At 39.5% G+C, this 25,308-nt stretch overlaps 1 protein-coding gene across 5 annotated transcripts in view; it reads right to left on the reverse strand.

Moving 5' to 3' along the window:
* Positions 1-469: 469 nt before the first annotated feature.
* Positions 470-25,308, reverse strand: part of TRAPPC12 (trafficking protein particle complex subunit 12) — a 61,772-nt gene continuing 36,933 nt past the window's right edge. For 2 of the 5 annotated variants that reach the window (XM_005238143.4, XM_055810248.1), the window contains exons 7-12: positions 22,626-22,698; positions 18,808-18,881; positions 10,853-10,951; positions 3,093-3,193; positions 2,216-2,303; positions 470-809 (exon numbers count right to left, since the gene is read on the reverse strand). In XM_005238143.4, the coding sequence (XP_005238200.3) occupies positions 567-809; positions 2,216-2,303; positions 3,093-3,193; positions 10,853-10,951; positions 18,808-18,881; positions 22,626-22,698 (678 nt within the window). In that variant the 3' untranslated portion in view covers positions 470-566. The other 3 variants (XM_055810249.1, XM_055810251.1, XM_055810250.1) reach the window with 3 other exon arrangements.

Here is a 25,308-nt window from a genome sequence, read left to right on the forward strand (position 1 = left end):
CTCCAGCTGTCCCTTCCAACCGACCATGCTGTGATTCTGTGTGGCGGTGATCAAGCAACCTCCTTCAAGAGCAGTGGACATATAAAGGTACAGTAATAGTTTGATGGGGGCAAAATGAGACATAGTAGAAGCAAGTGAAGAGTGTTCAGAATTCCATTTCTGTAATATACATACTGATATTCTGCCAGTAACTCTTAGCTGATGAAATTAGCTCACGTGATTTGCTCACTAGTTACTGAAAAAACTGTAACAACCATCAAGACAATATAAGGTCAAACTCAGTTTTTCTTATAAAAAGAATCAGAGTAGTTGACTGTATACATATATATATATATACAGAGAGAGTACACTGTAATGAAGAATAAACAGTAACAGACTTGCAGGGATGAAGCTGGCTCTAGGTCAGCACAAAGTCCTCACAATAACAGGACAGTGACAGACAACAGATTCTTAGTAATGCCACTGAATATTCATAATTGAATAGATTTTATTTCACATTTACACATTAGCAAGAGTATATACCATTTAAAAAATCAGCCTTGTTGGAGAAATTAGTTGGAAATGATCTATCCTAGCTTGAGACACTGAGTATTAAAGCTGTCACCCTCCTTGATAGCTACAGCCTCTAAAAGCGCTTGCTTTTTCTGCATGCTGCGAGACGACTCCAGTTCATACATAGTTGTCAAGTTAAAGAGAACACTCTCATGTAGGTAGTGTTTAGGGTCCTGCTGAACCATTCCTTCCAACTGCCGAAGGGAATCCTTCAGTTTTCCCAGATAAAGAAGACAAACAGCAGCATTGTTATTAGCCTAGAGAAAAATATATTGTAAGTAAATAAAATAAATGTGTGTGTATGTATATATATATAAATATGCATGTATTTACAAGTGATGAGAGAAAAGGAAAAAAAGAAGCCCAGCATCTAGTTACAAGAGATTTACTATATGCTAAGAATTACTATTTTGTGTGTACGCATGCAGGCAAGTAACTAAAATACATTATCAGTCATACAATCCAATCCTTTTCTTTTTTGTTATTCTCAGGATTTATTCTGTGCCAGTAGGACCTGCTGACTTCTAAGAGCCGAAACTCTAAAAGACAGTCTAAACTGAAATATAAATAGTACAGGACATAGTCACTCAATTTTGAGTCAATAGAAACACATTTCAGAAACTACACAAGCCTTTGCATGCTGTCATTTTCATAGGGGTTTTTTTTTAATGACTTCGCTATATCTTCAGAAGTGTTTTCCTCTCTGGCTTACATATAAAAGATCCACATAAGCAACAGGAAGAAATTACCTTATCACAAAGGCATCTACAACTGACTTTAAATAAATTCAGCCGATAGGGCAGTCTAAATACATCATGTATGATCAAGTCAGGTAATATATCATAAATGATCAAGTCAGGTTCCATTTTCTTTTGCACACAGAACAGGTCTTTACGAAAGACACCAACAGTACAAAGTCATAGAACATGTTTAGCAGCAAAAACCTTCTGAAAGCCACAGATAAAGGAAGAACACAGGTTTTTTTAAAAAACCCTCTTTTTCTCTCCCTTCAGGAAACATTACTGTGATTATAATACATACTGTTTTACAGCCTGCAAAATAATGCAATTCATGTGCTTCTTCAACTCAGTCTATAAATGGCCTTGGAGCGGACTACTGGGGGTAAAGGCTGCCCCAGTTCTTAGGCACACTCTTATATGACCATGCACTGAAAGCTGCCAAATGTAGAAAACCCAAAACTAAATAAACAGCTCTTCTCTGATCTGCCCTCGTGATGGGAATCCAAGGCTCTGATATGCAATGTGTTAAAAATGCCATGTTTAAAATTACAGTATCTCTTCAATGTTGTGTGAAAACAATCTTATATACGCTGGCAGCTGACGTTTCTTCTTCTGACATGCATGTCTACGCTAAAAACAGTGAATGCGAAAAAAAAAAAGCTTTTGCAAAGATCCCGTAAAACATAATACCTCGGAATTTCTACACGCCTAAGTATTTATGCCCTTCATACAGAATGGTTCTTCGTTTCCCATCCCATCTTGTTTCTTATCCTTCTGTATAGTAAAAGTCCTTTGGCACACATGCCACACCCAATTTTCCTATAAAGCTCTGAGCATACTCTGGGTACTAATTAACTCCAAAAATGAAACATTATGAGAACAATTTAGGTGGTTTTTATAAATGTAGCAATTTTGAGATTTACCACAGCATTTGATGAGTCGATCCTTAAAATTTCTGTGAAAAATCGATGAGCTTCTGCAAAATTATTCTGACCGAGGTGGAGAAATGCTCTAGAAAGTAAGTGACATGAATGAGTTCTCCTCAAAAACCCAAGGTGATAATATATTTTAAAAACAATGGACATAATTTTTATTTTTCCTGTTATAGATGTGAGAGTTTCTGACATTTGTTCTTCATGGTGTAATTACAACCAGCAAGGAGACACTGATTTACAGACAAATGGAATGACAACTTGGATCATTTGGCTATTATATATTCTGCCTACCAAAGCAACAGTCTTCATTGTGTTTTTATTAATTTAAATGCAGATACTCTGTTCCTGGAATTATTTCTCCTTGTGAAATTAGCCATGCTATATAATTTTCAGAGCACTTTTGAATAGTACTTTCTAAATGTATTAAGCCAATGTGCTAACCATTACAAACTGAGTTCCCCATCATGCAGCTTGATTTACTACTACGTATGCTCAGTGTTTGAAACTACCAGGCGGTAACTTTACTAGCAGAGCTGACTGCAGCATAAGGGCTCAGAATAGCTTCTCCTCTCCTAAGTTATTTATGCAAATGTATATTGAAAAAGCAGAGAGAAAATATGCAATGCCTGGAAGAATGAGAAAAAGCTTTGTAAAATCAACTGAAGGATCACAATTCCAATCCAGGATAATATGACTGTACCAAGTAGTACAGATCTCCTGGGTCTATATGCCATTCAGTCTCATGACAGATGTAGTTACATAAAAAAGAAAGAGAATGGGATTGTCTCAAGGGTAGTTTAATGCTCACAATGCATACTTTGCAAAACTGTATTTTAAAACTGCATTTAGTTATTAAATTATATACCTGTTCATTAAAACCATAATTTGGCTCTGTAGTCCATCCAATTTGTAAGTCACTTTCTCAGCGTCTTGAAAATATTTTTCTGCAGTTTTTATGTCTCCAATCTAGACAGTAAAATCAGAGGAAAGTTACCACAATAAGAACAAAAGAGATCCAATCTGATTATATCTTTTATAAAGGATAAGAACACGAAATCAAAGTCCATTATCTAATTGGCACCAAGATGACTGGGTAGTATCTGCTATCAAACAAGGTGTTGGAGGAGCCACATTAAGGTCATGAAAAGAACACCAAAAATTTTCCCAGTTTTATCTAAGGCAGCGTTTCTCAGCTGTGGGTTGTGCAGCATTCATGGACTGCATGGCAGGGATGCCCCACTCCTCATTTGGCTCTTTGGTTGTGACTGACTTCAGAGTTCGTAAAATTAGCTGAAAATGAGAAAAGGTCACAATTACTTCCAGTAAGGCTGGGCGCTGGCTCTGCAGGAGGTGAAGACAGACACTGCCCACAGGCAGAGGCTGTCAATAAGGCAAGAGAACGGGAATACCGCAGCGTAGGACCCATACTCGATTAACGCACAGCTTACAGGGCATAGCCAGGGACCACAGGATGAGTTCAGCACGTCACACCAAAACATGTCAGAAAACCTCAGTGCAATGGGCCACTGAGGGTGTTGGGGAAGACAGTCCATTTGCAGACTAAAAAATACTGGCAAGTGGATCGCGCAGACTGAAGGAATGAGGGACTTGAAAGGTGGCATAAAGAGGAACAGATTTTATGGGAGGGGAGGACGAGGAAGAGGATTCCTAGAAAGGAGGGCGTATTTCACCTAAGGATATGTCACATACATTGCTATTTGAAATGAAAAAAAAAAAATAAAATTGAAGACGACCCCTTTGGGAAGTAAGTTAACAACATATGTTTCATGAAGGCCACCCACACTTTTGGTAAGGTTTCACAATAGAGTTTCTAATTTAAGGCTGGAGAGATGGAAAACTTCATACTGGGTAAAATAAATCTATCGAAAGGAGTAAAACTAAACTCGTCCAGGAGCATAAAGCCACGGAAACCAGGCAGCCCTCAGGCGCTCAGGGAAGATTCAAGGTGCCCTCAAGAGATCACCTGTTTGTTCAAAAACAGGACCACATCACCAGAAATTTGTGACAAATGCACTGAAGTCTACTTAAAGCTCTCAGATGGTGAATAGTACACAGCCTCCCTAGGAAACTTGTTCCAGAATTCTTAAATACCCTTAGTATTACAAAATACACTCTAAGTCTATCTTGCTGCACTTTTTACCTCAATTTTTTTCTCTATCCATAGTGGTCAGGGAGAATAGTACAAGTCCTCTTTTTCAACAGCCTTTTCTATACTTGAAATTTTTTATTGAACTTTCCCCTATGTTTTTTATTCTAGAATGAGAATCAGTTTTCAAGCAAATCAGTGTCCACCCCTTTCTCATAGATAATGCTTCCAGGATTCTCTGCTCATTCTTGCTGTTCTTCTCTGAACTCTCCCATTACTTCACATCCTCCCCAAGTGCTCACGTAAGAGGTCACAACACTCCAACTGATCTCTCACCAGCAGTGAGAATGGAACAATTACTTTATGTTTCCCATGTGAATATTGTCTGGTTTTATGCCACAGTATTTTGGAAGTCCCATTTGTTTACCCATGCGTAGTTCGCTTACCCTTAGCCTAATTCCTTTCTACAGAACAATGCCTTGTTGCTGTTTCCCGTTTTGTATTTGTGCATTACTCCCGGTTGTTGGTAGCAGTTTGCCTTTGCTGTTAGAATCACAGCCAATGTCACATTTCAGTTTCTCAACTTGTCAAGATTATTTTGCATTCTGATCCTGCCCTTCACAGTGTCTGTACCACTCCCAGCTTGGGATCATCTGTACATTTTACGAGCATGCGTCTGATTCCATCATATAAGCACCTAACCAAAGAATACAAGCACTGCAAACCCCAAAGGGATCCTTGTGGAAAAGATCATCCAGCAAGTCCTTCTTGTCTACCAGCAAATGACTTTCCAAGTACACTTCTCAGACACCCATCTTAAGATCTCATCTAGATTTCTTCCCCATTTGCTCATGGGAGTATCACAGTGGCAGTATCCAAAGCCCTACTAATATCACTAATATAACAGATACCGCTTTACCTCTAACCGTAAGACTTCTCCCTTGACAGCACAAAGAAATGATTACTCTTTATGTTTAGGGGGTGATCCAATTGAACACTGCACTCAAAAGATGCAACTGTCCATCTACCAGCATTTATGGAATGCCCATTAACAGCTTACCTAATGAAACACACGCACTTCTCCCAGACGTTACATAACTGGACTCAAGCAAAACAAACATTAATTCTAAAAATTTATACATTGAATTATAATGGCAAAGGATACAATTTCTCTCTATAAATACCACTAAAGGTCTAAACAACCAAGAAAATAATTACATTTAACTAAAGGCACAAATGTAAATGAGTCTGTCCTTGAATATTTGTAGCCTGAAAATTAGGAAGCTCCTAACCACAAGACCATCAATTAACCATCAATTTCTAAAGGAAGCTACTGGTTTGCTCCATTGGGAGCTTGATGAGTCCAAATCTAATACGCCTTGAGGCTAATCACACCTTATTTGTGATTGTGAAGAATTCTCATTTCTTAGCCGCATCTTCTATCTTCTCAGCAAACATTACAAACTTTTAATTCTCATTTTTCCCACTGAGGGGAAACATTTTACTCTTTTTTTTTTTCCCCTTTTTTGGCAGAAGATTTAAAAGAAAGAATTAGTTTTAATTAATCATTAAAATGTTAAAGTGGTCTTCATAATTTAATTTTACTTAACTTTGTTCAGAAAACATGACTTCAGTACCTAATAATAATTAGCACTTTGAATAAAAATGAAAATTCCTCCATTAACCTCTAATAATCATATCCTCTAACAAGAAGCCTCCAACATTCTTAAGTTTGTTGTTTGTCTGGAAACCAAGATTATTTTTCTTAAGTACTCCTAGGATTTATTTATTGCTTTTAACCCTGTTTTGCAGCAATCTGTTACAGAGGGTAAGGGCAGGCAGCTTTCCACTTTGTAAATTCTTTAATGTCGTTACTTAAATGGCAATTTTGGATAGGTCAGCCAGCAAGCAGAGTCAACATACAATATAATCCTAGAGACTAAAATGTATTCGCTGTTTCCCCATTTCATGTGAATTTCTATTTTACAGGTCAAGTGATCACTGACAGAGTTACAGTGCTTCTGATAATTTCTCTGCCATAGCCTCTGTCTTTTCCTGCATTCTTCACTTCTCCCATCCTCACTTCCCACTGAAGTTCAGGTAGCAGCTAAAGGCTGTACATCAGACCGAGGCCTCTTTACGCCCCACTACATCCTAAGATAAAGAACACGTGGTGCCTTAAACTAGTAAACTCTATTTAATTAAGAAAAAAAAAATATCACACACAAAGCAAGGTTTTATATGTTGAAAAAAGGTTACCTTTTCTTCTATTTAACTCCCGGCTTACACTTCATTCTACATTATTGCTTTGTTTCGTATGTGTGGTATCTATTATCAAACGGTACCTGGCACTGATAAGCAGCTGAAATCTGGCTCCCTTATGCCTCTCTTGGATAATGTTCAAAGTTACCAGAACAGTCTGAGGTTATTTGGGAACTGCTACCTGTTTTTGAGAAGCTGTGACATTTGAATATGAGAAAAACTGCTTTCCCACTTTACCTGCAAGACGTTTTGTTGATTTTTTTTTTCACAGAGTGTCTCGTCAACAGTACACACATACTGCACAGTAATCTTACCAAAATGATGGTGCCCAGGCCTGCAAAATGTTTATCTTTCTTCAATTTTAATGTCTTGGTTTTGTTTCCCTGTGCACTCCTTATTTCTCTTAATACGTCAAAATCTTGCATCTGTTACAACAGCACCCTCCAGATAGAGCCGAAGATTTTGTCAAAAAGACGACAATGTGCCCAACAATAAGAATTCATCCCTTAAGGTGCCAGAATAAAGGAAAACATTTGTGTTTAGAAGTGATGCTTTTTATTAACTACTATCTAGAATCACATGAAAAAATAACAAGGACTCCTCATACTCCCTTTTTGCTATGCTCGGTTCTGACAGTAAACCCACTGAATACTAAAGGCCTGTTGTCACAGCCAACATCCCAGAGATCAGTGACTTCAAGTGACTCTGTACGGAGCCTGTGAACACCACTTCTGAAATCGGATGGATGTAATACTTTCCAAAGTTAGGAGATGCTTTCCTCCTGAGTGAACATTTTTCTATAGCAAACCAAGCTACTAACAGACTGCAGAGTGTGACACCAGGGCAGACACTCTTGTCAGCAAGGCAGTACCAGTAATGTACCCAGTCATTTTCCCAGTAAGACCACAACTATTAATAACCTGTATTTCCAACAGTATCATGCACAGTACCATTTTTTACAGCACCTCTGCGGGCAAGAGAGGAAGTCTGGAGAAAGGAAGACTTTCCCTTGCTTCAGGAGGATTGGGTTAGAGGTCATTTAAGCAAACCTGACACCCACAAATCCATGGGCCCTGATGGGCTGCACCCCTGAGTGCTGAGGGAGCTGGCAGATGTTATTGGTGAGCGACTGTGTATCATCTTTGAAAGGTCACGGTGGACAGGAGAGGTGCCTGAGGGCTGGAGGAAAGGCAATGTCACTGCAGTCTTCAATAAGGGCAAGAAGGAGGACCCAGGAAACTACGGGCTGGTCGGCTTCACCTCCATCCCTGGAAAGGTGATGGAACAGCTCACCCAGGAGGTCATCTGTCCTGGTTTCAGCTGGGATAGAGTTAATTTTCATAGTAGCTGGTGCAGTGCTGTGTTTTGGATTTGGTGTGAGAACAATGTTGACAGCACACTGATGTTTTTAGTTGTTGCTGGGTGACATTTATAGTAAATCAAGGACTTTTCAGTATCTTGGGTCCTGCCAGCAAGAGGGCTGTGGGGGCACAGGGAATGGGGAGGGGGCATGGCCGGGACAGGTGACCCAAGCTAGCCAAAGGGATATTCCATACCGTATGACATCATGCTGAGTATATAAACTGGGGGAAGAAGAAGGAAGGGGACACACACCTGACATTATGGCATTTCTCTTCCCAAGTAACCGTTATGTGTGATGGAGCCCGGCTTCCCTGGGGATGGGGGAACACCTGCCTGCTGGTGGGGAGTGGTGAATGAATTCCTTGCTTTTGTTTGCTTACGTGTGCAGCTTTTGCTTTACCTATTAAATTGTTCTTATCTCAACCCTTGAGTTTTACATTCCATTCCAATTCTCTTCCCTATCCCTCTGGGTGAGGGGGGAGTGAGAGAGTGGCTGCATGGTGCTTGGTTGCTGACCCAGCTTAAACTACAACATCATCTCTGAGCATAAGGAGGAAAAGAAGGTTATTGGGAGTAGTCAACATAGATTCACCAAGGGGAAATCATGCCTGAACAATCTAATAGCCTTCTCTGATGGAGTGACTGGCTGGGTAGATGAGGGGAGAGCAGTGGATGTTGTCTACCTTGACTTCAGCGAGGCTTCTGACACTGTCTCCCATAACACCCTCATAGCCAAGCTCAGGCAGTGTGGGTGAGATGGGTGGACAGGGGGGTGGGCCGAGAACCGGCTGAGTGGCAGAGCTCAGGGGGTTGTGATCAACAGTGCAGAGTCCTGCTGGAGGCCTGTGGCTCGTGGTGTTCCCAGGGGTCAGTACTGGGTCCAGTCCTGTCCAACTGATTCATCGGTGCCCTGGGTGAAGGGACAGTGTCCCCTCAGCATGTTTGCTGGTGACACAGCACTGGGAGGAGTGGCTGAGACCCCAGCAGGCTGCGCTGCCATTCAGCGAGACCTGGGCAGGCTGGGGAGCTGGGCGGAGAGGGACCTCATGGAGTTCAGCAAAGGCAAGTGTAGGGTCCTGCCCCTGGGCAGGAATAACCCCCCGCACCAGTACAGGCTGGGGCTGGCCTGCTGGGAGGCAGCTCTGCGGGGAAGGGCCTGGGAGCTCTGGTGGGCAGCAAGGTGCCCATGGGCCAGCAGTGTGCCCTGGTGGCCAAGAAGGCCAGTGGGACCCTGGGGTGCATCAGGAGGATCATGGCCAGCAGGTGGAGGGAGGTCATTGTCCCCTCTGCTCTGCCCTGGTGAGGCCGCATCTGGGGTGCTGTGTCCAGTGCTGGGATCCCCAGTTCAAGACTGACTGGGAACTGCTGAAGAGGGCCCAGCAGAGAGATAACAAGACAATGAGGGGACTGGAGCATCTCCCTTGTGAGGGAAGGCTGAGAGAGCTGGGCCTGTTTAGCCTGGGGAAGACAAGGCTGAGAGGGGACCTTATCAATGCCTGCAGGTACCTTAAGGGCAGGTGCCAAGAGGATGGGGCCGGGCTCTTTTCAGTGGCGCCCAGCGACAGGAGAAGCGGCCACAGTCACAAACTGCAACACAGGAGGTTCCTTCTGAGTATCAGGAAGAACTTCTTTACTTTGAGGGTGCCAGAGCCCTGGCACAGGCTGCCCACAGAAGCTGTGGAGTCTCCTTCTCTGGAGACATTCAAAACCCGCCTGGACACAATCCTGTGCAACCTGCTCTGGGTGACCCTGTTTTACCAGGGGGTTGGACTAGATGATTCCAGAGGTGCCTTCCAACCCCAACCATTCTGTGATTCTGTTAATAAGCATACTTATGAGGTTGCCTAGTTAGGTAATAATTAATGCACACAGCCAATATCATAAAATTGTTCTACAGTGATGGAGATCCACTTTAAACCAGAGACTTTTAAAGACAAACATGTCTACTACACTGTCAAAACATACTCCTGCTGAGAACCAAAAATCCATAACTGAGTTTGAATGACATTCTATGATTTCCTGGAAACAATATTAATGATTTAATCATCTATTGAGGAAATTACTCCATTTCTATACAATTTAATGACATGAATGCCACAAATAAGGTTGTTTGCAAATATTTGACAGCTCAAAATTAGATTTATAATAAACAATAACAGAAAGTAGATAAAAACCAAACAGTTTGAAATATCAGTATCACAAATATGAAAGAACTGCAAAGAACTTGTGATATACTAAAAAATAAAACAATCAAGTACTAATTATTCAAATGCATAATTTTCTGGTAAACAAAAATGTGCTACTGTACTTACATCTTTTTTTTTACTTATTATGTAAGTACATAGCTACATGGAAACTTATACTTGTGCAGTTCTGTTTTTTTTTTTAATGTGCCCTCCCCTGTCTTCTCAGTGATATAACCCAGACAGAAGAAAGAAACTTAATTTTTTTCTAGATGAAGATGGCAGTTATACAGTGGGGCTGAGAGCTGCATGCAGTCTGAGGCAGTGAGAAATGAGATTTTTAGTGAAACCCTGGATCACTCAAGTCAATGGGAGCTTTACCATTAATTTTAGGGAAAGCAGAATGTTGCTATTTAATCAAAGTAGTAGCATAATTTTCTACACCATGTTCTTTGTTTCCTAATGTACATTTAATATTATATTTTATATTATATATTATTTATATATATTATATATATATAAAGTATATTTTATATACTTTATATTGCCTATCTTTACGGACTACCATGTGGTAGATTTTTTGTTTTGACCACTGCCTCTACAATTTGATATATGCCCTATAGAAATAGCTATAGTTTTAAATGCAACAGTTATTCACTACATAGCTGTCAACAGCAGTATTACTTGGTAGATTTAGAATAAAATGCATACCTGAAGGAAAATCCTTCCAATTCCACTCAACAGCTGAGGCTCTTGCTGTGGGTAATATTTGATGATGGTGTGATAAGCATCTACAGCAAGCACATAGTCCTAAGGGGTGAAAAGCACACAACCAGATATTTAAGTTCAGCATTCCTCAGCCTTTATGTCCTCTTCTTTTTAACAACATATTAAAATAGAATTAAAGTAATTGCAACGTGTCAGCGGGACAGAATTTTTACCTATCACTGCAGGTACTAGTAGCTGATCTTTTCTCAGTTATACTGGAACTGCATACACCGGGGATCTTCCTGTTGTGTTCCCCCCCGCAACTGAATCATATTGTTGGTAGCTAGATGTCAAGAGCAAAAAATCTGAACTGCTACTTTTCATTGATTTAAGATGAAAATCAAAAGCCTTGTGTGTGACTGGGTTATACGGTGTCTCAAGTTTCAAATATACGTATAACTTACGTGGTTTAACAAACTATGTTCTGAAGCTTTGGGAACTCCTTGTGTACATGTTCTTCACTTGTGAAAAATACACTGTGACAGAAGCTGCAACTCATGCACATTTTCAGATGATAAACTAGCACTACTGCCAAAGGAAACAAGACTTTTCTACCCCTCCACCCAAACCCTTGCTCCCTTCTACCATACTGTGTAAAAGGAAAATGACCAGGTAATCTAAACAGAAAACCGACCTGGGCTAAAACTAAGTGAGCTGCGGGCTGGTTCTGAACTCCAGACAGCTTTGCAAGTAAACCCCCCATGCCGGCAACAAAGAAGTGGCAGCTCTGAGTTCTGCCTGCTCAAGCTGCAGTACAACTGTACCCTCCAGATAATGACCAGTGACAGAAGATTAAACAAAATCATGGTCCCATTTCCCACAGGAAAGAAATGCCCATGTGACTGCTTACTGCAGTCCAGCTGTTTCATGGTTAAACCACAGTAATTCAGTGATCTGGGCAGTAAATGACCTTTAGAGCCTGGCTGCATGGTCTTTGGCAGGCACACATGAGAAACTCTGCACGTGCTCTAGGCTGATTGGAAGAGCTACAGAAGGTACATTCACGGGGCATGGGGCTGCACAAGCCTCAGCTATAGCTTCTTTGAGAAATCCCAAGCAGAGACGGAGAAAGCCTGCCTTTGCTTATAAAAGTGAAGTATATGCAAAGATACAGGGCTCTGTGATACAGTAATTGGGTGCTTCCCGACAGTCTTGCCCTTCAACTTAATGTAAGAATTTGTGGTGGGTGTTAGGACACAGAAGACATCTTTCAAAACCGCACAGACAACCTGGGATACTCCCTACCCTACCATTTTTCTTGGTCAAATTATAGTACTCATTTAACTTGTCCCTAATGTGGTCACAGCTACTGGTAAAGGTACTTCATCTCCTGCTTAGTCTGAGGAGGCAATGTGCTCCAGGTGTAATGATTTTTTTTTCTTCAGGTCACACTTAAAAGGATCGAACTCTGCATCCAGCTCTGGAGTCTTCAGCGCAGGAAAGACATGGACCTGTTGGGGCAGGTTCGGAGGAGGGCCACGAAAAACAGTTAGAGGGCTGGAGCATCTGTCCTATGCAGAAAGGCTGAACAGGGTTGGGGTTGTTCAGCCTGGAGAAGAGAAGGCAAGGCTCTGGGGAGACCTTAGTGCAGCCTTCCAGTTTTTAAAGGGGGCGTATAAGAAAGATGGGTCCAAACTTTTTTAGCAGGGTCTGCTCTGATAGGACAAGGGACAATAGGTTTAAACTCAAAGAGGGTAAATTTAGATTAGATACAAAGAAGAAATTTTTTATGGTGAAGGTGGTGAAATACTGGAACAGGTAGCCCAAATAGGTAGTAGATGCCCCATCCCTGGAAACATACAAAGTCAATTGGATGGGGCTCTGAGCAAACTGCTAGTTGAAAACGTCCCTGCTCATTGCAGGGAGTGTGTGTTGGACTAATGACCTTCAAATATGTCTGCCAACCCAAACTATACTATGATTCTACTTGACCTGTGTACCAGGTCACCATTTGAACATACTATTTGTTTCATACACACAAAAAAATCAAGAGAAGTCTCTGGAGCCTGATCTGTATGTGAGAGAAATTATATGTCCTATAATAGCAGAGGCTGACTTAAACAGCCCAGGAGGCACTCTGCAGGATGTTTCTTTTGCAAACAATGTTTTTATTGTGGGTATAATAATTAATTCTGAACAGTTAATTATTAACGTGTAAAGCTGATTCCACTTCTAGTGTGCCACGCCATGTTCATGCTTATTATTGGTAAAGGAAAGAGTTCAGAGCAAAGACAACACACCACACACATAAAAATATATATTTATTTAAATTGACTTATTTAGCATTCAGAATTCAAATGTGATGAAATGTATGCTACCAAAATTTTTCATGAATTTATGACTTAGGACAAACACAATTTTCACTGTAACAGCTCTCACTAAAGGATGTCATTGATCATGGAGTCCCACTGTGTTAGGCAGGCATAAAAAACTTGGAATAGGGACCCTCTGATCTGGCTCCTTACAAGAAACCCATCCACACTTGTACAAAGTATTAATACCTGCAAGAGCGTCATTTATAAAATCCGAAGGATCGTCTATGACTGTGAATTCTATCCCTTTAAGCAAAAAATGTGCTTACTGGAAAAATGATTTTTTTGTATGAAATTTGAGGTTTTGCACTGTCTTCCATTCTATGGTCTACAGCTGCCCCTTACCCAGCACTCAGTCTCACGCACACTCTAAGGCTTAGGCTACACAACAAAGATGCATAACACGACTGTGACTGTTGGAAGCTTTACAGTTACACCCCCAAACTGACACAGAAACCAACTCCCAAAAGATCATGCAGTTATCTGACAGAAACAGAAAAGTTCTTCTGTAGCTTAGTTTACAGTTTAGCAATTTCAATTGCAGAAAAGTCTCGCCCAGAAGCAGCTGCACGAGAGGCCACTGTTTGCACAACTGTAGCACCACAAGCTCCCTACCATAGGTAGTAACCAGACTGTAGGTAGCAACCAGACTTGGTAGCAACAAGCAGCCAAGTAATGTTCTGGATGCCCATGCTGCAGGGGCTTCATGGACTTGGCCTAGAACTAGGGCCTACTCAGGCAAAGAAACCCTCCTCTCCTTTTGCATTCCTCATCACGTGACTGTACAGCAGCATATGCATTATTACTAGGAGTACGTAAACATTCACACCTCCTAAAATGTGAGAGTAGAGGTGAAGCGTTAGAAGTCTATGCACTGTATATGTGGATATGGCACCCTGTCTCCATACAATGGCATAGCACACAGCATCTGGGCTTATCTACCCCACTCCTACCCAGGAGATGACAAGAGACTAAGGTACTTATGTCCAAAGACACCACTAAGCATAGGCAAGGATGGCCCCAGGAAGAAACTGTAAAACATTATCAAAATATCCAGGCTTGCTTCTAAATACAACCTAATTTTGTAGTTACTCCAGGATCCCACAGTGAGTTTCACACACACTTAGCCTTCACCCCCTCATCACGGAAGCAGGAATAGATTTCTAGAGTATCCTACCTGTGATTACAGACTAATACTATTCTGTGGCAAGTTAAAAGCATCTTCTCTGAAAGTTCCTTCTGAAGGAGCACATTGTAAAGTAGAGGAGATTTGGTCTTACTTACTAAAGACTTGGCTTTCACTCCCAGCTTTACTAATGTGACATGATACAAGCAAAATTGTCTGAGAGAATGATAAATAGACACTCTCCCAAAGGAACAAAGTCTTGGTTGATACAAGTTGCAGTTGTGAGGAGCAAAACATATTAAGTACTGCCAGTAAAAAACCCCAGTGACTACAGCTTGAGATCATAAGACTTCAAGGTGGGGTTGATCTACGGTCATGGTCTTTAATTCCTGAAGATCACAAGCCTTCAGATTTTCCACACCTTCATAAAAAAATCCCCAAAGAAGGACTTCAGTTACACAATTCAGGGTATGAATGAGAGCTGGCCTATTGTTTTATAATTCAGTACCTCTTTTATTTTGAAAATTTGGAGTTAATGTAAAATATACTCAGCCAAAATAGTTCTAGTAAGCCATTGGATCTACCTGCACAAAAATAAAAAATGGGGTTTGTTTTTCCTTTAATGCACTGCAGTATAATTGTATTTCCCTTCATGGTCACTGCGTTACACATTTTCATGTTTCACTCACCACCACCTTAAGTACTTAAAATATTAATTATGAGATATTTATAAATAAGCATAAATCACCACTATCTATAAAACACTAAGAGTAAGTTCAATAAACCCTACACTAAAAATCAGCTTTAGTTATACAAAGTGTATAGTTTATAAATACTGTATTTTGGGAAGAGAGGACATGGGTAACTTACCCTTCCTCTTGTCTAGTGCACTTGTGGAAGGGTTATGAAAGCAGCGATACAGAGTGTTATGAATCCAAAGAGCAGTACTGCAGCACAGTTAGGCAAAAGACAACGATTCATGCCGTCCTTCTCCTTTAAATCATAGCAGAACCGAAGTCCTTAGGCATCAGTCCCTTACGTCACTAGTACAGGCTGTTAGCTCCTTCTTGGTACAGTTTTAATTGTATTAGACCCAAATTAAAATAAACTCTAATGCTTTTTTTTTTTTTTTAAACGAAGAGCAAGTTTTACAAGTTCTACAAAAGCTAAGACAACACTGAAACAGAAATCTAAAAAGTGCAAAATGCGCCTTTAATTAGACTGCAATTATAATATATATGGAAAGTACTTAAGTGTTTATTCCTCAGAGGTAAAAGTCTGGTAAGATAATGTCAAAAGCGATTTTAGCTCAGATGAAAAGAACTTAAAAAGTTTTCGAGACACTTCCATGGTGATTTAGTAAAATGACAGGCATTTTGCTACTAAGACTGTTGAAATGAAGCAATGCACATAATCAGTTGCATTTTAAATGAATATTCCCTCATGCTGCTATATTCAGGGTACACTTTCATAGCGACTTAAGCCCACAATTCTTGTAAATGGAATTCTACAATGACACGTTACATGGTCTCCCTTTCCCTTGCTGCTGTATTTCTACCTCCCACCTTAAGTTCCCCCTTGTTTACATGAAATGGGAAAATCCAATTCAGTCGATATCCCTGAGATCCACCATTTCTTTGGTTTTTTCAGTTGGTTAAGTCCAATAGTGGTGCACAGAAGGAAGGTAGAATACCTTTGAGAAAGAGTATACAAAGAGAAGTGGAGGAACAGGAAAAAAATATAGTAAACCTGCCTTACACTGCTACTGAACTGTATCATTGGTCACACTGATGAAGGGACACAGCAGACAGAATTCAGTACCTAGGGAAGATTTTCCCAGGTTAAAGGGGACTTGTGACAGGACAGGTTTCCTGCACAAGTGTGGGCAAACCACTTCTTTGCATCTCACTCACTACCTCCAAAACAATGTATCTCTACACCTCAATAACTTAATTAGATGTTTAGCTATGAAACTAATGAGGCCATATTTAAAAAGACAAAAATCATCGTGCTACATAAACAGAATTCCTTGAGTCAGATAAATAATGCAGAAGCGATATGACATGAAATAAACCTAATTAAACTTGAGGATAATGAAAATAGATTTGAATAGTTATAGGCCCAAAATCTAATCAAAGTATTTTTTTTAATATATTTTCAAGCATCAATCCTGACAAGATTGTTCCCTATTAAATGTTACTGAAGGTTTTCAGCCAAAGAAAGATGTTAGGAAAAGATAATCAGTTTTTCTTTCTTTATACCAATCTCACATAGAGTTACTTTATTATTATTATTATTAATCTACTAATAGCACAAGTTATTCCATTCACCTAATAGTACTTGGGGATCAAATATCAGCATATTGCAATATTATAAACGTTCACTAGATGGCAATAGATGGCACTGACTCGGGGAAAGAAATCGGGTTTTTTTTAAAGTACATACACTTGAAATACTTGAATAAAAACAAATGCAGTTTTTAAAGTGTATTACACAACAGCAAAAACATCATAAACAAGTGGAACTCTTCACTGTTAACGTTAAATGCCACTGTTATAACTGTTCATAAGAGAATTAACAAAAGTGTGCTTAAAAATTATTTGAAGAAAATAAGTTTCATACTTAATATTCTAGAAGGTGGTGAAGATGATTATAGCATTGCTGCATGTTAAAATGGTCTAAATGGTCTTAAAATTATTAAGCTTATAAATAACCAATATGATTATCTCAGAGAAGATCTGTCACATAAGTGGAAAAATTAACTTAATGCAGTACTCTGATTGTAACTGCAACATGACTGTTCGAAAAATCTTACTCTCTACTACTCCATATAGGGATACTTCTGAAAACTAAGAGACTTAAAACTACTCCATAGCCAATGTACTGAAATGCAAATTTCAGATGGAAGTAATTATGCACTGACATGCATTTGTGGGTAATCTGGAAGTTATTATGGAACCATAAATTTTTAACTTAACAGCTGTGAGACAGGTCCTAAATACAATTGGTCTTAAGAAGTATCTGAGCTGCAGTATTTCTAAAGTACCACTTCCAAAAAAGTGATAATCAGTAATTACAAATATATTTCTATTATTAGAAGAAAACAGCACTAACAGGACCAAACCAGAAGAAAGGTGAGAACTGTGCATGCCTGTGGATTTGTGTGTACACAAGAAAAACACTGAAAGTGTTAAAAACAATTCACAGCCAAAGTAAAGTGAACTTCTTGAAAAATATATTACCATCACTTTCTTATTTATATATTCTATTTTGTTTGGGATGACAACTCAACTATTCTCCATTTGCTTTCTGAAAAAGAAAGTTCCTTAAGAAATGAACCTATGTCAAGTACCTACTTCAAAACACAAATGCTTACTAAATCTTAAAAATACCTCATGCTTTATTGGAAAATTATTTCTATTCAAGACAGAAATTTTCTGATTGCAGTATCATTATGAATAGAAATTTCTGTTTTCCCTAATTCTCTTAAAAAGGATACTCCATTTCATGTAAAGCAGTATTGGGGTAACTAGATCTTATCTAAAAAATACATGCTTTTTGAGGTATGGTACTATTAAGAATGGAGCCCCATTTGGGAAGTAGCTTAGTTAACATCAGAGGGTCAGGTCTGGCATGACCTTGGGCAATCAAAGAGCAAGGAACAAAGAGTGCAAATCTTGGTCTGTGAAGATTATACTGCTGACGGCTCTACTCCAAGGCTGTCGCTGCTAATTGATTTGTGAAGTACAGTTAAGCTCAGGATAACAGCAGTTTGCTGCAAGAATGGTGATATTCATGTTTCCCTGACCGTGAGGTGGACAGCAAAATAAGTTTTATTTCTACTTCCTGAATACAAGGAGAAGTTTAAATTAACTAGAGATCGGTTAAAAAAGCAAGCAGGAATCAAGGGAAAAAACCCAAACACTGCAAGCTAGTTACTTTTGCTTTTATTCCTTTCTCTTCTGCCCCTACCCACTTGTGAGGATTTAAGCTTGAAAGAAGATATCTTGCAATTGACATAGGTTGACAAGGGAGGATGCATTTAGATGTTCTGGATCTTCATCATACACAAAGGCTACAGCACTATTAACTCTCACAAACAGAGCAACAGTCCTACAGCGCAGTTTGAAAAAGACAGAGCACATAATTGCTTTTAATTACAGCATTTAGTTAAGTGTTTGAAAAATTCAATTTAAAAATGCAAATTTTGTATTGTTACAGCATGTTCTCTAGGATGATTTGGGGAGAAGTAAGTACAGATACGTTCACAAAAAACATTAATGCAAATAGTTATCTATTAAATAAGACATTATTAAGTCTAATTATTTCTTCACTAAGCAAAACCTTCAAGTACAGTCAGGTAGTCTTCCCTTATCTATGCACCAGTAATTCTCTTGCACTTTCTCTGACATTCTATTCCAGAAAATACGGTACCTCTGCAGTTGCTGCCACCCACGTACCTTCATCATTAGCAGACAGTTTGCCATGGAGTACATCACTCTGCCCAGACGTGACCTCCACAGCTGAACAGAGGCTGCAAAATAAGAGCAGCTTGTGAATTTGCACAAATAAATTAGAGGTTCTTTCTTGCCATCAATTATTGGTCCTATGAATTACAATTTTGAAAGATCTCCTCATTAACACCACTGGGGTTTAGCCTACGATTTTTAATTCTCGGCCATGCTGCACCATCAGACAGAAAATTCTGCATCTCTCAGAGGGAACTGCTCAAGCAGCTCTGGGTACCATATATGATGTAACAACACAAAACACAGACGGCCACGCAGCTTTGAGCTCAGGCCAAATATTAAACACCAAAAGCAGCCACGCAATTTCCAATACCAGAACAAAAGGTGCATAAAAAGATTCAAGTGATAATGAGCATCAGTTTAAATCTACAGCATTAAATGTGATAAATTCAAAAATCAAACACAGCTGAAATGTCATTTCAGAGCCAAAACACGCAGGGTGAGAACTGGCTGAGTCTGGAACTGTTTGTGCTTGCCTCTGGCTTAGAGATATACTGGAAAAAATCTGCCAAGCCTGTCTGCTTTCCCCATGCTCTTGGAGCTTGCAGGCATTAAAAGCTGTAGCAGCAGACTTCTCTCTTTTGCTTTGCAGACAGACTCCTGATGTTTTAAAAGAACAGTTCACGCAGATCCTTATTTTCTCTTGTGTTACAGTACCATACATCAATGCTCGAAATATTCTTCTAATCCTCAAAAATAAGCATTAGGAGTATTAATTGAGTACATTTGGAAAATAAATGTATCTCAGTCAATCAGCTGTCAAGGTCACTGTAATGATTTGAAAGGGGGGGAGGAAAAGGAGAAGAGGCTATTCCAGAGACTGTGATAACTGAGACCACTCATTTGTATCAATAATGTAGTCTCTGATGAAAGAATGGCAGGTCACATAAATAATTCTTTCAGCACACATAAATGCCATTACAAACCAGAAGAGAGCTTAGTGAAATGTCTACTCCCCTCCCTAAAAAGAAAAGCACTCCTTCAATCCTCTCCAACAAAAAACAAACAAACAAAATAACCCCCAACCCATTTCCCAAATTATCACTGTCAAAAGAGGGGCATAAGGTGGGGCCCAAGTCTGAATACAGCATTTCACCCACCCAAATCGTTCATTACTCCTAGCTTTTGTTTTAGAAATTCACCCCAACCACACATCACTACTGCTATTAATGGAGAGGATGCTGTAAACCATGAGCAAATATTTTACAATATACTTCTGGGGTTTTTTTCTCCTTACAAGTGTCTGTAAAACCTCAACATAATTAAATAACTCTCCTTTGTTATTTCACTTCTGTTAATCTCTCCTTTTTGCATGCCTTCACAGTTTGGTAACCACATTCAGCCTTTTAGGACTTAGGTAACAACAAATTATATGCCGATTCCTGCAGTGGAGACATCTAGGTATCCTGTTAACAACCGAACAGCACCAGCTACGGTTCTCAGAAAGGACTGCAAAATAGACAGACTGGATGTCTTTAGTCTGTGCTATAAACTGAGCAGGAACCTGGTCTGGAAATTCTGTAGTGCTGTGGGATGAGGCTTCTTAGCACTGGCAGAAGAGGGTTAAAGAAAACCTGCAAAGCAGTAAACAAAATCGAAACCCAAACAACAGATCATTGTATACTACTGTGATGCCTGAAACCCACTCTGCAGGTCCATGCAGCCAGGCTTTCACTCTAAGCATTCGTTTTTCCTTCTTATTTATCAAGGACTCTATACTCCACACTGCCATTCATTTCAATAGGAGCTCTGTGCACTAAAAAGTTGCAAAATTGGCATCTTACAGAACGCATTACCAGGCAGGTGGTGCAATGCTAACTCTCTCTGCCTGTTGAAAAACTGGCAAATGAGGTACTCGGTTCCAGACTAGAGATGTACATGGTAAATTGACTGGTGTGGCACCTCCATACACCAACAATAACGAAATTACAGGCTAAGCATAATCCTTATAATGAATTAAGGCTGTCTTCACATAAAGTTAATAAGGGTTGCTTCAGCTAGTCTCACATGAAAAACCCCAAACCTATTATCTGCCTCCTGGAGCTCCAAATGCAGCAAAGAAACGTACGGGGAACAGACCTGGCTGACCTCCACAGACAATAGCCGTCAACAGCCTCCGCAAAGGTCCCATGGGCTTTTTGGCAGTCTTAAACCTACAGGCAGCTGCACAGTAGACATACAAAGATGTTTCCAAATTTCAGCAGCCTTGTCCCTTGGTAACTACTAGCTGCTGCTTTCCTAACTATGACTCCTCCTGGGCTCATCTCAGCTCTAAAGCAGCAGCAGAGAGGAAAAACCAAGGAGCCAGAAAGTCATGAGTGAGGCAGACAGCAGGACACAGGACTATGACACTGCTAGGAAAAAGTCCTTGTACCTTAAAGGGGGATCAGTGTCTTAGTTTTAAAGGGCTAAAAAGAAAAAGAATGTGGGGATAAATAAGGAAAAAAATGGCAACAGAAAGAGGATAACAGGGAAAAGTAAGTAGGAGAACAGAAGGAAGAATAGTAGATGCAAGGAGAGAAGAACAGAAACTCCTGGATCTCTGTGGATAAATCTTCAATATTAGATTCTCTTCTTCCTAACCCTTTTGAGAAGAGTAGGAAGTGTATTCATTTGACTATATTTGCAAATGCCTTTATGAAATATGCTGCTCCCATGTGCATTCACTTTTTCAGGACATATCTAGATGGTGTATGAAGTCAAGTAAATAACACATTAAGGCTGCTTTTACGTCCAGTCGATTTGAAGACCAGGCAGAAGAGTTCAGACAGCTCTGCACCCTTCCATACAGACACTGTTTTAGGGAGATGTTTATACTAATTTTTTAACTCCGCTAACAACTCTGCTTGACCTCTTCCTGTCTCAGAGGCAGACTTTTACTTCCCACAGACTGTAGGTGAATGTAATCCTAGAAAGAAGATGGTAAGACTCCTTAGACTGTTAGCTGAAGCTGAACGGTTTTCTTGGCTTGGTGTTTTCAACTTGCTAAGCACCATGAGTCATTCATATAATCCGTAACAATCCCTAAAATGTCACCTCTTGTCCAATTCTTAAGTGTACTCAAATTACTTCATTAGTATAAATTCTTTTAGGAAAAAAAAAGATGCTTGGACAACTAATTTGTCCTGATGACCCTTCTTTAGGCAGTAATGTGTCCTACACTATTGAAGCTAAACAACTAAGATAGAAGGAACTGGGAAACAAACATAATTGTAAATAAAATAAACAAAATTATGATGCAGATATCATCTAAATCTTATTCCTAAAAGTTACTTAGTTATTTCAGGACTCTAAGTACCATGCAGCTACGCTGAGACTCAGCCACCTATGTAGCAGCATCCTAGGCCACTACAGCCCTTGTATAATGGCAGTTCGATCTAAAAAAATATGGTGGATTTCAGACATGAGGATCAAGAGAAGCCAGTCTGCCAAGGCTTAAGATGAAACATCCATCTAGCTGTGACAGCAATGCACTTATATATTCATCAATAAAGGACCGCAGCCATGTTCTTTATTTCTTCTAAGTAGGAAAAAAGAATTTAGTACATCAGTTTGATCAAGGGCAAAACTGTGAAATTAATTCCAGCAAATAAAGTACTAGGTGTATCATTTCAGAGGCTGAGTAGGCTACGAGATTACAAGAATACTGTTTTAACAACTCTAGGGCAGTCTTGTGAAAACTTCTGGCATACTTAGGCAAGTGATAAAAACACACCGCCTGTGAAAAAAATGTTTTAAAGAATACCTACCTTGTCTGTTCTCCTGTGTAATGTTAGTCATGCTTCCATCTTCAGCTAAGCCTTGTTCCAAATTTTCTAGTATCTGTAGTAAATTTTTGAAGTAACCAACATGAGTTTAAACAGCACTATATATTTAATGCAAATTATCTACAATTGACATTCCATAGGTAAACCAATTCAGGCAGGAATGCCCCACCTAGGTACAGTTCAAAACTACTGATTATTACCATAGCCAGATCAACTGCACAAAGTCAGAAAGACATTGTATGGTAGAAGATTATTAAGAGTTCAGGTTTCTGATACCTACAGACCACGAAATGTCAACACACTAGGGACATATTTTGTTAAGCAAAACATGAAATGCTTCACCAGAGAATTAATATTAATGACCACAGAGCCAGTCAAACTGATTTTTCATAGAAAGCCACTGCCTCTTGACTCCCCCACCCTAAGTATGGGCTCCGCTTTCATCCTTTTGTCCTTTATGAAGTAGTCCTTTTAGTTCTTCCTGCAATTTCCTTCTCAAAGTTTGGGTTTTATTGCTTCTTTTTATTTATTATAGATTTTAAATCATGTAAATGGTTGAGTGAATGAAACATTTGTTGTTTTATTGGAAGAATGAAAACGTAAACCTAATGAAGCTTCTGTCTTAAGCACTTTTAAAATATGTATGTAAGGTTCCGTTTGAAATGCATGTCAACTTTCTCTTTTCTAATCCCATTATGGTTCCTCCAAATTTGTTTTCCGATTCCCACAGATCACCCCATTTCTCCTGTTATAGATGCATAACTTTGGTTGTAGAACAATGCTTGAGATTTCCTTCAAAAAACTATTAATAAAGCCCACTTGCTGTATGTAATCAGCCGCTGTGGTTAGCCTACTGGGGAAATACAAGCGTTGCCTCTTGCGGGGACTGAGTGCACTGCTGAACACACAGCTCCAAGTTTCCATCAGTATAAGAATCCTACACCAGCAAAGCATTCCAATTGTGCTCAATGCTTTCTCAGCAAACACTTGAAAACAACACAGGAAATCCTCCAAAGCAAAGACAGGTAGATTTAATCTGGCCTCAGACAGCATGTTGGTGTCTTCTACAGTCAATGAAGTGAAATTGGTACTTCCAGGAGGCCAGTTCATGCCACCTGTTTTAGACATCTTGAGGTGGAAGGAACTGCCCTGTGAGACACCAAGCTCATTTCAGAGTAGATTGAAAGCTTGAAGTTAGATGCCATAAATTTAGCTGCAAAAGAACCGAAGAGCAAGGAGAGACACACAATGAAATGACAGCAGTTACCACATGCCAGCTGAGCCAGGGTAATTTTCCTGATAAAATTGCTAGCCCGTGACAAATATAAAGTAATATGATTTAGTGTAAACCTCGTTCACAGAGGGCTAGGCTAAGTTGCCTTACCTCAGATTCTGAGAGGCTATAATCATACGCCAGTAGATACTGCAGCTTAGTTGATAGGTGCCAATTTATGAGATGGCAGTGGCACACCTGCAAGACTGCATCTCACTCCCACTTTCAAAAGCAGTGTAGCCACTTAGAAATCGCTTAGAAACCAAAGCACCACATTTCAGTGTTAAATGCCTAGCGTATAATGAGGCACCTTGTCAGAGAAAAAAAATTCTTCTCTCACACAAACCAAAACCACCTTACTGTTTTCTGTCCAGTCTAAACCCATGATTTTTCTCTTTCCCTGGAAAATATCTAGTGATCATTTCTCATTCACAATAAGGCTCTAAGTTCTTACTCTTGAAATGGTCTAAACATAACCAGGTATCTTCATCAATGAGACATGATGTCCTATTTAAAAATACAACAGGTTTCTCTGAAAACATGGTCAATAACATCACGAAAAAAGAAAAAAAATTAGATATTAGCATACAAATAGAGTATTACATTAACTATTCTGTGACATTACTTGGGGATATCTAGCCATCACCTCAAGCTCAACGTAATTAAAGCAGAACTCTGTGCTGATTTAAGGCTAATTGTTTTATTCCCTAGGTTTATCTCCTTTTGCCCTTCTTAAGTATAAGAATATCATCTGCAGTTTTTCAGTATTTGGTCATGTCTGCAGTTTTCCAAGAATTGTTTAATAGTAACATTAATGATTCAGGTAGTTCCTCAGTGTAAGCTATCTGGGTTAGTTGACATGAAATGTTTAATTTTAGCAAATCCCCTCAGCCCACTTCTCTACAGATGGTAAACTGCTTATTCTAGCAATATCACATGGGATAGCTCTAAACATCCTTGTTTCTATTATAAAGAGAAATATGATTGAACACTTCTGCCATTTACTTAAAACACCGGTTTTACACATGACCCATGATTTTTCTTGCTTTGAATATTTATAAATGCAGTTTCACTGGCTAATATTGCTTCAGAGCCTTCTGTTTCATTCTTTATCAATTGCCTGTATACTGTAATTACTAACCTATGCACATGACCACTTGCATTCCTAGTTTCTTACACATCCCTTTTTAATATTTTATTTCTTCTTCCACAGCTTTTCACCAGCATTGGCTTCTTACTCAAAATAAACTTTTTTTTGGTGATTCTGTAATTGTGGCTTTTTAGGTACTCGGTCTGGTGCAGGATCATCATCATTTCTGCAAATTCATCAAACAAGGCGTCAAGACGAATACCCTCTAGACTGAAGTAACATTTGAGAAACAGAATATTTAT

Source organism: Falco peregrinus, chromosome 7 (genome assembly GCF_023634155.1).
Source record: "Falco peregrinus isolate bFalPer1 chromosome 7, bFalPer1.pri, whole genome shotgun sequence".
Taxonomy (NCBI): Eukaryota; Metazoa; Chordata; class Aves; order Falconiformes; family Falconidae; genus Falco; species Falco peregrinus.